Source organism: Lepidochelys kempii, chromosome 6 (genome assembly GCF_965140265.1).
Source record: "Lepidochelys kempii isolate rLepKem1 chromosome 6, rLepKem1.hap2, whole genome shotgun sequence".
In the NCBI taxonomy this organism is placed as follows: Eukaryota; Metazoa; Chordata; order Testudines; family Cheloniidae; genus Lepidochelys; species Lepidochelys kempii.
The window spans coordinates 52,886,175-52,900,337 of NC_133261.1; the positions used below are offsets into that span (position 1 = coordinate 52,886,175).

The 14,163-nt window shown below is 40.2% G+C and overlaps 1 protein-coding gene across 7 annotated transcripts in view; it reads right to left on the bottom strand.

The window, feature by feature from the left end:
- SLC1A2 (solute carrier family 1 member 2) overlaps window positions 1-14,163 on the bottom strand; it is a 119,606-nt gene that overhangs the window by 11,098 nt on the left and 94,345 nt on the right. For all 7 annotated transcript variants that reach the window (XR_012159391.1, XM_073347976.1, XM_073347974.1 and 4 more), the window contains 2 exons: window positions 12,326-12,460; window positions 3,524-3,755 (listed from right to left, as the gene is read on the bottom strand). Coding sequence is in view for 6 of the 7 variants with exons in the window: in XM_073347976.1 (XP_073204077.1) it covers window positions 3,524-3,755; window positions 12,326-12,460 (367 nt within the window). In the remaining variant the exon portion in view is untranslated. The remainder of the gene's footprint in view (window positions 1-3,523; window positions 3,756-12,325; window positions 12,461-14,163) is intronic.

Sequence of the window (14,163 nt, forward strand, 5' to 3'; positions counted from 1 at the left end):
TACTATATTTTATACACAGAACTACAAAAAGATCATTGTAGCATTTCAAGGTTCATGCTTCAATATTAATTTGATAAGTATACTGGAAGACCAATATTGGTTTATCAGTTCATGGGAAATGTTGGTCGCCAACAGTCAATATAAAAATAGCCATGTGAAATCCTTAACAGGAGATGTGTGGGGCTCTAGCTAAACTATTTTGTTTGACTGAGGAAAAATTAACTGGACCTTTACATAGTATGTGAACCTTTGGTCTAATTCTAAATGGATGGCCTATTCTTTCCTAGCTTACCTTCCAAGTTACTGTCCTCAGCTTCATATGAAAACTTAAAGACAGGACTGATATTCCAAATGATGGGTAAACCATACGTATGGAAGCATTGGGACAGGGAAACATTACAAAAATGCACCAATGTTTAAAACAAAGCCAACCTTTTTCACAGATAATTGGAAGGGAAACACATGCAGTTACAAGAATAAACAGCATATTTGGAACTGAAAACCACAAAAAGTTGTGTGAAATGTGATCATAAAAATAGAGAAATATCATGTAATAAGAGCCACTATACTCCAACATAAAAAAATAGGCTACTTATTATAAATGTACAGTGGCTGCACAAGACTATAAACTACTTGAATTATATGGAGTATATTACAGGAAGTAAATAGAGATGTCATGTTAATATATTAGCTTTTCAAAACTTTGATCAGAGTTGCAGCAAACTTTTCTCCCCTTCAGTGAATTCTGCAGGATAAGGAAATCTCTCTTCAAGCTCAAGACCTTGGTATTTGGCGCCTGATATGGTAACACTACATCATCATCACCACCAGAATATTTTGCAGTTGTAGAGCACTTTACATGTTCAAAGTGCTTTCCAAATATCAGCTAATCCTCACAACACCCCTGTGAGGTAGGTAAGTATTATTATCCCCATTTGGCAGGTGAGGACACTGAGCCAGACAAGTATTTGCCCAAGGCCAGTCCTGTGTTTACTCTACAAGGTCAAGGTTCCTCTCATACACCTGAATGTACTAATTAGGGTCCCAATGAAGAGCAAGCCTAAAACAATGACAAGTGTCAAATTTTGCTAGCTTAAGAGTCAGTGGTATCCAAACAAAAAAGGCCTGCTGATATAATTCAAGAATTGTGTTAAATTCATGTCTGGTAAACAAGAACAGTGTGGGACTGGAAAACAATGAACCAAAATTGGTGTGTTTGAAATTAGAGCAAACTGGTGAACAAAATAATGAGGGGATGGACTAGTGCATCCATCACTCCCTTTTGAGGTTCTTAAAAGAGACTTGGGGGCGGGGGTGAAAATTAGCTGAGGGAAAAACCTGGCTAGCTCAGCACTGGTAGAGTGCAAGAAGGGGGAAGGAGCAAACGTCACCATTATGAAAGACAAAATTAGGGAAGTTCTGTTTCCCTGGGTTCTGAGAGTTCCTGTAATGAGGAACCTTTGTAGCTCAATCCAGTTTCTCTGTGGATCTGTCCAACAAAAATCCCACCTTAAAAAGTTCCTGGTAGCAGTGTCACCAGAGCATCATCTGCAAGTGATGACCTAAACCTCAAAATCCCACTGTGTTTGGCGATTGTAACACAGCCAGTAATTTATGGCTTGTTGGTATCTTTTAAATGAAAGACGGACTGGTCCTGAAAAGTCCTGAAGTGGTACATGTTCTGAACGCCTTTTAAAATCAAGCCCAGAGTGTATCTTCAGGTTAGGGTGACCAGACAGCAAGTGTGAAAAATCAGGACAGAGGGTGGGGGGGAAATAGGAGCCTATATAAGAAAAAAATCCCAAATACTGAGACTGTCCCTATAAAATCGGGACATCTGGTCACCTGACTTCAGGTGCTTCCTAGTAGCACTAAATCCAATAGAATCAGCCAGTAATTGTCAGGCCAAAAAACCCAGGACTGATTCTAACATCAAAGGTAATTGGTTCTTTCCACTTCTTTAGGAAGAGGAACAGTTTTATCAGACTGTGAAATGGTTTTTCAAAGGAAGTGATAAAAATCCCATCAATCCGGTCTAGAACTGGTAAAAAAAAAAATCGATTTTTTTCATGAAAAATGTCTTTTTAAAAGAAATGGATATTGCCAGACAATTTCTTTTCCTTTCAAAAGAAAAACACAAAAAATTGTATAAAAAGTTCATTTTGTTTCAATTTTCAAATTTTTATTTCTTTCCCCGCACCCTACTTCCCCCATTTCTTCTTGATTTTCCAGTAGAATGAAAGGGAAGAGAAGAGAAGAGAGAGGGGGGAAATATCCCCCAAAATTGAAAACCAAAACAAAATGATTTTTTCATTCAAAATGAAAAGTTTCATTCATCTTAACTTCATCAAAAAAAAAAAACTGAAAAATTCCATGAAAAAAAAAGTTGAACAAAATGAAAGCTTTGGTTAATTCAAAATTTTTTCAAACAAATCATTTGACCCTGGATAGGGCAAACCTCTGAAAAAATGTACTGTGAAGAATGGTCTTTGGCTTAGGGGTGGGGACAATGACATCATAAATCTTTTCCATCTCCATTGTCTATGATAATTTAGCAATTGGATTAGTAGAGATGGGACTCATGTCCATATTCTAAATCTGTTGTGGAGACTTAAAGGTGCCAGAGAAACCACAAGCTTTCTCTTTCTTTCTGTAGACAAATATCTGGATGTGGTTGACTCACTAGCCAATCTAGACATGTTTTGATAAAATATGGAACAGGTCACTTGATATACAATCAGGTGGGAGGAGCAGGAGAAGCAGCTAAAGAAAAAATTGGCCATAACATGAAAAGTTTTAATTTGGTTTTGAATTTTTCCCTTTTCAATTAAATATTGTCCTTTGACTTTAATCAGGCCTGTCTGAGTCCTGGTTGCCTTGTAAACCTTTATACACAAATCACTCAACCTAGCTTTTCATTCAACTGGTGGGGTTTCTGAAGTTCGCTTCACTCTAATCAAGACATTTTTTTCTTTTTAAAATCCAGGTTAGTTACAGTGAAGATTAGATAGAAATTGCAAAGTTTGTATTTTTACAATGACTACCAAGAATGATGATGAAAGAAAAGCATACATGTGCTGTATGAGTGCTGGAGCGATCAGCTGATATGGTGCATTTAACACGTGTGTCTCTTTATGGCGTATCATGGAAGACTGCCATCAAATAACAATACTTGCACTTGGTTTGCAGCTAGCCTTCATTTGAGCAGCAATAAACTCTGTTAACAAAGGAAACTAAGTAGATAGCCATATTCTGTCTGTCTTGGAATATTCCATAATACGCTGCATAATCCCTTAGTTTTTGATATGTAAACATTGTATATGATTTTTCACCTCAAATACCATGTTTAAGAAGAGTGCAAAAAATCTTTGTAACTTTTTAAACTTACTTAATGTCTGAGATTCACAGAGACTGTCACATTTGTGAAACAATAAAAAAAAAATACATGCAGGTTAAAAAATGAAGTAAAACACAGCATGCACAGCTATATACAAGTCTCAATATCCATAAATGTGAAAGGTACCTTGCATTCATCTACTATGACAGAGTTGTGAGCTGCATAAACACATTGGTTTGAGTTGTTTTCCCTATGATTTTTCATGTCATCATAAATTGACTGAGTCTTGGTCATTTCAATGTCTTCATGCCCCTTTTGCTGGGAATCTAGGTTTTCCAGCTCTGCCTTGGAGAGGTGATACACAATGCCAGCACCGAAAGAATCTCCTACAACATTTACTGATGTTCTCATCCGGTCTCTGCAGAAGGAGAGACAGACAGGTTTGATAGTTAATGATAAATCAGTTTGGAGTTCACTATTAGGGAAAGCGGAAAGTTCAGGATGAAAGGAGTGCCTAATTTTGCAGGTGCTGCTGCTGCTGTCATTTATCCTCTACAGAACGTTTATGGGATCTTTAGAGTGGAAAGGATTTTAGCTTTCAAGAGAAGTTGAAAAGAATTGCCTTCCCAGGGGACTATTCAAACAGAAACTATATACAAACTTCCATGGCACAGATGTCCACAGTCACAGATCTGGTTCCCTGATGTGGCAGAGTGATTGTCCAAAGAAACACCAAACTGTATTTTGTATTTTGCTGAGATCTGTAAAGTGCCTGCTTCTTGGGTTGGAGATTTCATATCGATATGCCCTTCCCACCTCACTGTCAGTAAATTAACCTGAATTCATCAGGGTCACGAATTCTCTTTACACAACCAGAGGAAATGATTTTTAGATTTAGTGATGTATTCCAGCTCTCGGGTGGTATAAATAAATAGCCTCTCCCCTTTATTCAAACTCAGGAAGCTATGGGAAGATGATGTGAAATCTCGCTATGGGACTCAAACCTTCAATGCACCTATTGGATTCTGGTCACTTCGCACCATACAGACACATGGCCAGCTGTTACAGTGGCACTGTGCCCATTCATACTGTACTGCCAGTATTGATCGGGTGTATGTGCCAACAAAATATAGGTCATAACCTGTGAAATGATAAACCAGTGACACTTCTTCAGTAATAAGAGCCTCCGGGTTGCAAGTTGATGCCAAATTAGGCCCACATGCGTCTTTACAAGGAAACATATTTGTTGGCACTTGCAGACATTAGACCATACAGTGGAGGCCCTACCTTTCTCCAGTATCCTTTTTACACTGCTGGTGATTCTGACCATGAAGGAATAGATTCTCCCCCACACCAGAACCCTGCTGAGGTGCAAGTTTTTAAAGGGAGGTTGTCTGAGAACAGGTTTCAGGGCTCTGATTCCATGCCTCCTGCCTATAGCAGACACTTGAGCTGCTCCATTGCACCTGATGTAGTCATTTATGTCAGTGTAAATTAAGTGCAAGTAGATGTAAAATGCTTTCACTCTGGTCTGGTGCCACTTTACACTGGGTTTACACTGATGTAAATGACAACAACAACACTGTGGGACTGTTAAAACGTCACATTTCACCCCAAGAGGCAGCTGTGGTTCCGGGGCAGAGGAAGTGATCCATGTATAGTGTTGTGAATGTCTATTTAACTTGAAAGGTGCTTTGAAATTCTTTTAGCGTCCAAAATGTAAAACATAATAATAATAATAATAATAATTAATAAATCTGTAGCCCTCTACCGATATTAGCTGGACAGAAGCATCCTCAGAAAACTCTGTTAATTCTAATCTAACAAACCCACAGCAAGCAAGGGAAGAATCCTTGTGGTGTCCTGGTTTCTGCTTCATCAGGGAGTCACTCAGAAATGGGAATACAGAAAGGCTGAGGTGTATTTCCAAAAAACCCAAGTCTACTCAGGAAGATTGAGCAATATGAACTTTGATCAAATGACAGAAAAGCAGGCATGTACAATTCCATGCTGGTAGAATTCCTTTCCACATGACAGTCATTGATTTGACAACATTGCTTTTTCCCTGCTCTTTCTAATATTGCTGGTACTAGGTTTGCATTGTACTGCCGCTCAGCACTGTGCTAAAAGTTTAAATCTGATTTACAAATCAGTTAACTACTACTAATCATTTTATATCCTTATGAGTGAAACTTTTGTTTAGCGCTTTGACAAAAAAATTCAGTGTAAACATTTACAAAACCCAATTGAATCTATTTCACAAGTGTTTTTCATTATTTTGCCATTGTATCTGACAATTATGGTGGAATTTCATAAGCATATCAGCAAATTTTTTGCAAAATATTCATCAAAATAGTACCAAAGTGTGAAAAACATTTTTCATTTATGGCCAATACTCACAACAAAACATTATAGAAGGAAAAATCCCTCCAGTTTTGCTTTGCTTGAGTGAAAGTTTTTACACAGTTATGTCATGCACGTATGATCCTAATTCTAGTGGAAGTGGCAGACTTGGAAAATATTACTTGCAGAGGGTTCATTTTTTAATAAAACCCATCAAATATACTGTACTCAGCAATAAGATCTCCATGGAAACATTATAGAACGCCTGAATAATTTTGAGTGAATAGTGTTACATCTTGAATGAATTCATTAATGCCGCTCCAGGGTGCTCAGAATGCCAAGACAGGAGGTGGAGACCAGAATCCACAAATATAGTTCCAGTATGTTTTATATTTAAAAGGTGAGGAGATGCCTCAATCTATCTGTGTCTGTTAGTAGACAAGAAAAGACATTCAACTAAGCTAACGGCACAATGTTTCAGAACTATTCACTTTAGACTGGGCTAGATTGACTTAACGGAAACACGGAGTGTGAAATCCTGGCCCCACTGACTCCCATTGACTTCAGTCAGGATGATTACATCCAGAGAAGAAGGATGGGTAAAGAGAGAAGGTTCCATTCATTTTTTTCTTAAAAACAATAGACCAAATTATGTTGATTACAGTGGTACGACCCCACTGAAGTCAATAGGGTTGCATCAGTGTAAATAAGAGGAAAATTTGGCCTAGTAAATTATTTGTGCAGCATATCGACTTCAATGTAGCCTGAAACATGAATTCTGAAATGAAGACTGAGAAAGGGAGTCAACCTGGCTTCTGCTGAGATACAGCAAATATTTTGGGAACACAAGGAGTCTCTCTCTCTTCCAACTACCCAAAATACTTAGTAATGTCAAGATCAGAAGAATCAACACATGGTTGATGGCTGGGTCAGCAATGATGAAACCCAGAGATCTGAAGAAGAAAGGATTTCTCATACTTATGTTATTTCTCTTGTAGAATCAGATCCAGCTCCCATTGACTTTTATGAGAGTTGGATCAGGCTCATAGGGTCTGACTCTGTATTCCACTCACTCCAGTATAAATCAAAGTTAGCAGCACTGGAGGCAATAAAGTTATACCACTATATGAGTGAGAGGAGAAGCGGGTCCACCAAGTGGTGTTGGGTGTTATTATTAATACTAGCATGTAAAAAGACGTTGTCCCTTCCAAGGAGTTTCTTGACTAGATACTCTAGATCCTAGAAATGATCCTAAAAAGGAGATTAAATAAATTCTTCAAGGCTCCCACTGACTCAAAAAGTGACATGCTTAACTTGCCTTCATCTTGTTGGCACTTAGGGGAATAGCTACTTCTGTTTTTCATATTTCATTCTACTTGAGTTTACATTCTAGAGACAGACCTAAGCAATAACATTCAAATCTCAACTTTCCCAAGGAATGTGGGCCTAAGCATTTTGAATTTAGACCCATGTTACACAAGCTACAGAAAAGATTCAGATGTCATGCAGACTTTACCAGTTGTGTTTCTGAATGTAGGTGTCTGCTTTAGATGTTGGATCTGAGCAGTTTTCCCAGTGCAAAGTACTTCCGCACCTGGGCCCATGGTATGGCATTTGCTAAGCTGGTCAGTCTCACAGCTGGAAGGTAGCCAGCTCTTGGCTACAGCTAATGATGCTGGATTCATTCCAGATGTTGGCATATAATGCTTTCCTATTAAATGTCACCACTGTGTTTTGTTTAGTTTTAAACTGAGAGAGTTGTGAAAGCTTGGTAAATTTGCCTGATAAAGTTCTGTGTGTCTGTCTTTCTACTCAATCTCTCTGTAAAAGAGAGGGACCAATGAGGATATGATCTGCTCTAGATCCAGAACTCCCTTAAGCCTCAATTTGAGGGGATGGAGAGTCAAGGCTGAGATCCAGTCAAAACTCAGGTTTGCATGTGAGTGTTCTGAAATTGTGAAAGCTGTTTTCTGTGAGATTTCAGCCTAATCCTGTCAAATCAGGTTATTTTGTGATCTTTCCTTTCATCTTGAACAATAAAAAGCTCACAAGATGAGCCATTTTTGCAAGATTTTTTCTAATTTGACCTGAAATGCCAGGATAATTGCTATTCTTAAAAGATTTCTACTGTATTGATTTGCATCCAGTTCCAAGACAAGTTCCAGATATCAGGCTCATCATGATTGTTTGTACCTGTATCCATCTCCTGTATTTATATCTATCACTCAGTCAGTTAATAGAGAGCCTGATTCTGATCTCACACAGAAGTTAATGGATTTACACTGGTGTAAAACTAGCATAACCGAGGTCAGAATCAGGCCCTGAATGTTTCATTAGCTTTATCAGCATGACAAGATATACAGAACTTGCCTCCTTTTTTTCTCTCTTGAGCCTTGACACTAAGCCTGCTGAATTGGAATTAATTTGCAAACTGGATACAATTAACTTAGGCTTGAATAGAGACTGGGAGTGGATGTGTCATTACACAAAGTAAAACTATTTCCCCATGTTAATCTTTTTATTACTGACCTGGGCACAAAAAGTGGGAGTGTGCTAATAAAGTTTGCAGATGATACAAAGCTGGGAGGTATTGCTAATTTAGAGAAGGACAGGGATACCCTACAGGAGGATCTGGATGACCTTGTAAACTGGAGTAATAGGAATAGGATGAAATTTAATAGTGAGAAGTGTAAGGTCATGCATTTAGGGATTAATAACAAGAATTTTAGTTATAAGCTAGGGACGCATCAACTAGAAGTAACGGAGGAGGAAAAGGACCTTGGAGTATTGGTTGATCATAGGTTGACTATGAGCTGCCAATGTGATATGGCTGTGAAAAAAGCTAATGTCGTCTTGGGATGCATCAGGAGAGGTATTTCCAGTAGGGATAAGGAGGTTTTAGTACCGTTATATAAGGCACTGGTGAGACCTCACCTGGAATACTGTGTGCAGTTCTGGTCTCCCATGTTTAAGAAGGATGAATTCAAACTGGAACAGGTACAGAGAAGGGCTACTAGGATGATCCGAGGAATGGAAAACTTGTCTTATGAAAGGAGACTCAGGGAGCTTGGCTTGTTTAGCCTAACTAAAAGAAGGTTGAGGGGAGATATGATTGCTCTCTATAAATATATCAGAGGGATAAATACCAGAGAGGGAGAGGAATTATTTAAACTCAATACCAATGTGGACACAAGAACAAATGGATATAAACTGGCCACTAGGAAATTTAGATTAGAAATTAGACGAAGGTTTCTAACCATCAGAGGAGTGAAGTTTTGGAATAGCCTTCCGAGGGAAGTAGTGGGGGCAAAAGATCTATCTTGCTTTAAGATTAAACTCGATAAGTTTATGGAGGAGATGGTATGATGGGATAACATGGTTTTGGTAATTAAATATTCATGGTAAATAGGCCCAATGGCCTGTGATGGGTTTTTAGATGGGGTAAGATCCAAGTTACCCGGGAAAGAATTTTCTGTAGTATCTGGCTGATGAATCTTGCCCATATGCTCAGGGTTTAGCTGATCGCCATATTTGGGGTCGGGAAGGAATTTTCCTCCAGGGCAGATTGGAAGGCCCTGGAGGTTTTTCGCCTTCCTCTGTAGCATGGGGCACGGGTCACTTGCTGGAGGATTCTCTGCTCCTTGAGGTCTTCAAACTACAATTTGAGGACTTCAATAGCACAGATATAGGTGTGAGGTCTTTTTTAGGAGTGGTGGGTGAAATTCTGTGGCCTGCATTGTGCAGGAGGTCAGACTAGATGATCATAATGGTCCCTTCTGACCTAAATATCTATGAATCTATGTTTATTTCCCCCCCTCCCCCTGCCCCCGCTCCTCAGACCTTCCTGTTAACTGCTAGCAATGGCCCACCTTGATTATCACTACAAAAGGTTTTCTCTTCCCCCCACCCCCCGCTCTCCTGCTGGTAATAGCTCATCTTAAGTGATCACTCTCCTTACAATGTGTATGATAACACCCATTTTTTCATGTTCTGTGTGTATATAAATCTCCTCACTGTATTTTCCACTGAATGCATCCGATGAAGTGAGCTGTAGCTCACGAAAGCTTATGCTCAAATAAATTGGTTAGTCTCTAAGGTGCCACAAGTACTCCTTTTCTTTTTGCGAATACAGACTAACATGGCTGCTACTCTGAAATAAGCCTCTGATATTATCACTATGGATTCCACTGTTGCTTGTCAGGCCAAAGAACCCCAAAGCCCTCCCAGTCTGGGAGAAGGTTCCAGGCTTGTCTTTCACTTGGAAACAATCCTGTAACATTCCTTTCAGAGGTTCCTTCTCTGACTCTGGCCTTGTCTATACTAGCAAGCTTCATAACTGGGATTCACCACCAACACAGCTTCATGGCACAGGCATTGCTACTCCCCTGTTGTTTAACCCTCCTCCGAGCAGGGCTAGATGACACAGAGGTAAAATCGTCTGAGCCCTGCCCACACTGTAGCTCCCGCCAGTGGAGCAGCACTACTCATGAATTACGGCTCTGAGGTTAGCTAGTGTAGGTAGGGCTTAAAATGACATTTCCCTAAGAACCCAAACAAACCACATGCTGTATTTACGCATCCTCCTACCAGTAGCAGAACGCTATCTACTTGGCCTATTTTGAGTTCCAATGAAAACATATATTTAAAACCTGAACATGGACCTCTGCTTGTCCTTCCACTCCTAGCTGCAAATTCCTACGCCGCTTTCCTGTTTTGAGCCATGACTTCACCAATATATTTAAAACCACATAATATCCTCTTTTCCCTTCGCCAGCTGCCTGCTGAGCCCCACCCTGGTTCCCCATTCTGAGCTATGATTTCACACAATTACAATATATTTTTAAAAATCATGTTTTCCCTTTGCTTGCCCCAGCTGTAAATTCCTGCCTCATTTTCCCCAATAACTGGGACTGGAGCTGTGAACTGTTCTTAGACACTGGTGTGTCACAGACAGGGTGATACGCTGGCTGTAATTGAAGAAAATCCCTCATCTCAGATCTAGCAGATATATCACAGAAGGATGGCTAAAGGAGCTATGTTACGGTGTGGATTGAGACCTTGAATGCTTCCCAATACGGCAACAAGGGCCAATGGCAACAAGGGATAAATAGCATATTATGTCACTAAAGTTTCAAAGCCAAATACTCAGCCCTGCTAAGCCCCTTCTGCATAACTCCAATGGCACAACGCACTGAAGATGCGTCAGTTGGGCTACTGGGGATTCCCCTGGCCTGGGGACATCAGTAAGTGGTATAAAGCTGCATAGCTAGAGTTACACTTCTTCCCAGCATTACTGCCTGCAACCTTATAGCTTAGGCTGTGTAGTGGTGTGCTGAAGCAGGAAAGGCAGTGACCGGAGAGAACTGTGCTCCAGTAATTCAGGCTGATGTAAAGGTTTCTAGGGGTCTGTCACCAATCAGTGCAACTTAGAGGAGCCCTGGGACTGCTCTAAGTTGTGTTGATGGGCTGAACTGGTCCCTGGGAACTCTGTGGCAAGGTGGCACAAAGATATCTACACCTCCAAACTAAAATGCACCTAAGGATCTAACTCTGGGTGTATTATTATTGTTATAATTATTAATGGGGCTTCTAAATCCCAGAGGTGAGGGACAGAAAGCTCTGGGAGAAGGGTGGAACAGGTTGATGTCTCTTGGCTGACTATCTGCAATGGCACTGAAAGGACTCTAACTCCAAGACCCTGAGGTTGATAGGTAGGTAAGGTCATATTTTAGAGAATTTCCTGGTAAAAACTGACCAGGAATTTCCTTCCATTTTCCAGTCTGCTTTCTCATTTCATTCAGTTTGTGGGCTCCTTTAGGACATTCATCCTACAGTGTCTTTGTTGAGAAGAATTTTATGAAGAAACCTGATTCTATTAGGAATGTAGAACTTGCTATGCTGGATCGATCAGTGGTCCATCTCATCTGTAGCTCCATAAGTACCTGATGCTTCAGAGAAAGATGTAAGACTCCTATAGCATAACAGACAACTATTATCATGGGGGTAGGGTGGGAGGATTTCTTCCTAACCTCAAGCAGTTGCCTGAAGCACTTTCATTCTAGCTAATGTAACTGGAGATTATATTATTAATACAAATGCCCAATGCCATATAAAATCCTTCTGTTCTAGACAGACATCATTGCAGTGTAATCCACAGACTCAGTACCCATCCCTCAATTTAGACAAGAATTATAATAGGGAAACATAAAAGCAGAGATGAATAACTGTTATTGAACTGTGTTTGTAGTTTGGAACAACAGCTTGGAAGGTTACGTATCTCTAGGGAATGTAGTGGCTTTGGCAGGAGTCTGTGAGTCAAGCCTCTTAGGGACAGAACCTCAGCTGGTATATGTTGTCATAGCTCCATTGAAGTCAACTGACTTCAATGTAACTATGGCAAGTTACATCAGCCACAGTTTAGATCTGCCCTTTAGGTTCTATTTCTTGTTCTAATGCTGACTTAAGTGGCCCGTATCAAACCACTTCACCTATCTGTTCCCCACTTGCTCCATCTGTACAATAGGTATATTGTAGAGTGCTTTGAGATCCAGGATTGAAAGGTAGCAGAGAAGAGTAAATCATTATTTGTTACTTGAAGAAAGTACATGATGACTTCTTCGGAATCATGGAGTCACTATTACTTACAAGAGCCAGTCAACAGCAACAAGCAGACTGATGTCCTGAGTGGGGAGACCCACCGCGGTGAGGATGAGAAGCATGGTGACCAGTCCTGCACTGGGTATACTGGCAGCTCCAACACTTGCTAAGGTGGCTGTCAGACTGTAAGAATAAACACATTATTGGGTAACAACAAAGAGGGTGTAACTTTCAACGTGTACTCACTTGATCAAAACAAAAGGTTGGTTTTCACTGACATTTCCCAGAAAATACAGGGCTGCATAGCTACTAGAGATGAGATCAAGCCACAGTTTGGAGGATTCTGTTCCTCCACCAACTCCAATTTAAGAAAGTTCAGATCTGGGGGTTTTGTTCAGACTACTATAAAGATAAAGTCAATTTGCAACATTCCTACTGTTAGCCTGGTTTTGATTTTCAACCTTCTTCCCTACATTTCGGGGATGTTTGAATCCAGGGCTTTTGCCCAGATCCACATCCCCATTCCAACTGGAATTTCTGCAGTGTAGGGGCTGCAGGCTGAATTTCCAGTGCAGTTCATTAATGTTAATTTATGGAACTTGCAGTTTGTATTGTGAGATAACGGTGTGGGGGAATTGGTTGTTATCAATAAGGAAATGGTGAAAGACTATGTCTCCTACAGTCACATGCTCCAAACTCTGGGAGCTTGTGATAAACCAAGCCCAGATACAAAGCTCTCTTGTTCTGGTTTGCAAAACCAACATTCAGCCAACTAGGTTTTGCAAATCCAAAGCCATGTCTGCTTTTGCTCCAATTAGTAGAATGTGAAAGTCAAGTACAGTGAATGTCTATGCTACAAATGCTGGAAGTTTGAAAAACCAGGCTACAGAGACACTGGGCATTCCTTTGTAGAATGGAAAATACATTAGGCAGTGAGGCAGCCAAGGAACAATAAAAAGTATAAAAGAAGTCTCTGTCTTTCTGAAATAGATCACACAATTTACTACTAAATTTGAGATGCTGTGAGTTCACCAAGGAAGATTTTAAAGTGCTTCCAATAAAGGGGTGGGGGAATAAGTGCCTCCATGGGGTAAATACTTGGCTACAGCCATGGTGCTAATGTGAGGACACAGCATTTGAGCCCCTACCATTTCCAGGATTATCATCTCCAAGGGGTAGGTTGCTTTGCCAGGTCTGGTTGTTGGGTTAAAGCAGAAATGCCAAAACGACAGATATGAGGTGCAAAAAGGAGAATTGCTAAGCCTGCCTGAGCCTGCATTTGGGTCATTTGAACCTAACCCCAGCATTGCTAGTTGGGTTTGGCAGATATAAGAGAACAACCTTCTAGCCATTTGCATTGTCATATCAGGACATAGTATGAGTGTCACAACACAAATGTCATCCCATCATATTGCACTGGGGAAAGAGTTGCTCTCTGCCAAACTCATTCAGATCTCAGACCAACATACATCAAGAATCATTCTGGGAAGTTCAGGGGGTCAACTGCACTAGTGTACACATGGTGCAAGATCTGAATCAGGCACAGTGAGTCAATTCTTTAGAGTAGGAGCAGGAGGAATAATTCAGGTTCACCAAGACTTGTGGTCAACAAGTTCCAGAACTTCCTCTGGCAGCAAATATTTTATTAGCAACTCACCACTAAAAAGAATGTTCTTATTTCTAAAAACTAAATTGTATTATTCAAGGTCCAACTTTGCAGCATCTGCCTTTGAGAGAAGCAGCCTAACCCCTTTAAAACCGTATGTTACTATTGTAAGTAACCTGCAGGAGGCAAAGAACTGGAAAATATGTTACTAATATAGTTGGGCAAGAAATGCAACACTAGAAATTCCAGTGCGGGCACTTCTTTATCCTGAAAAGGGGTT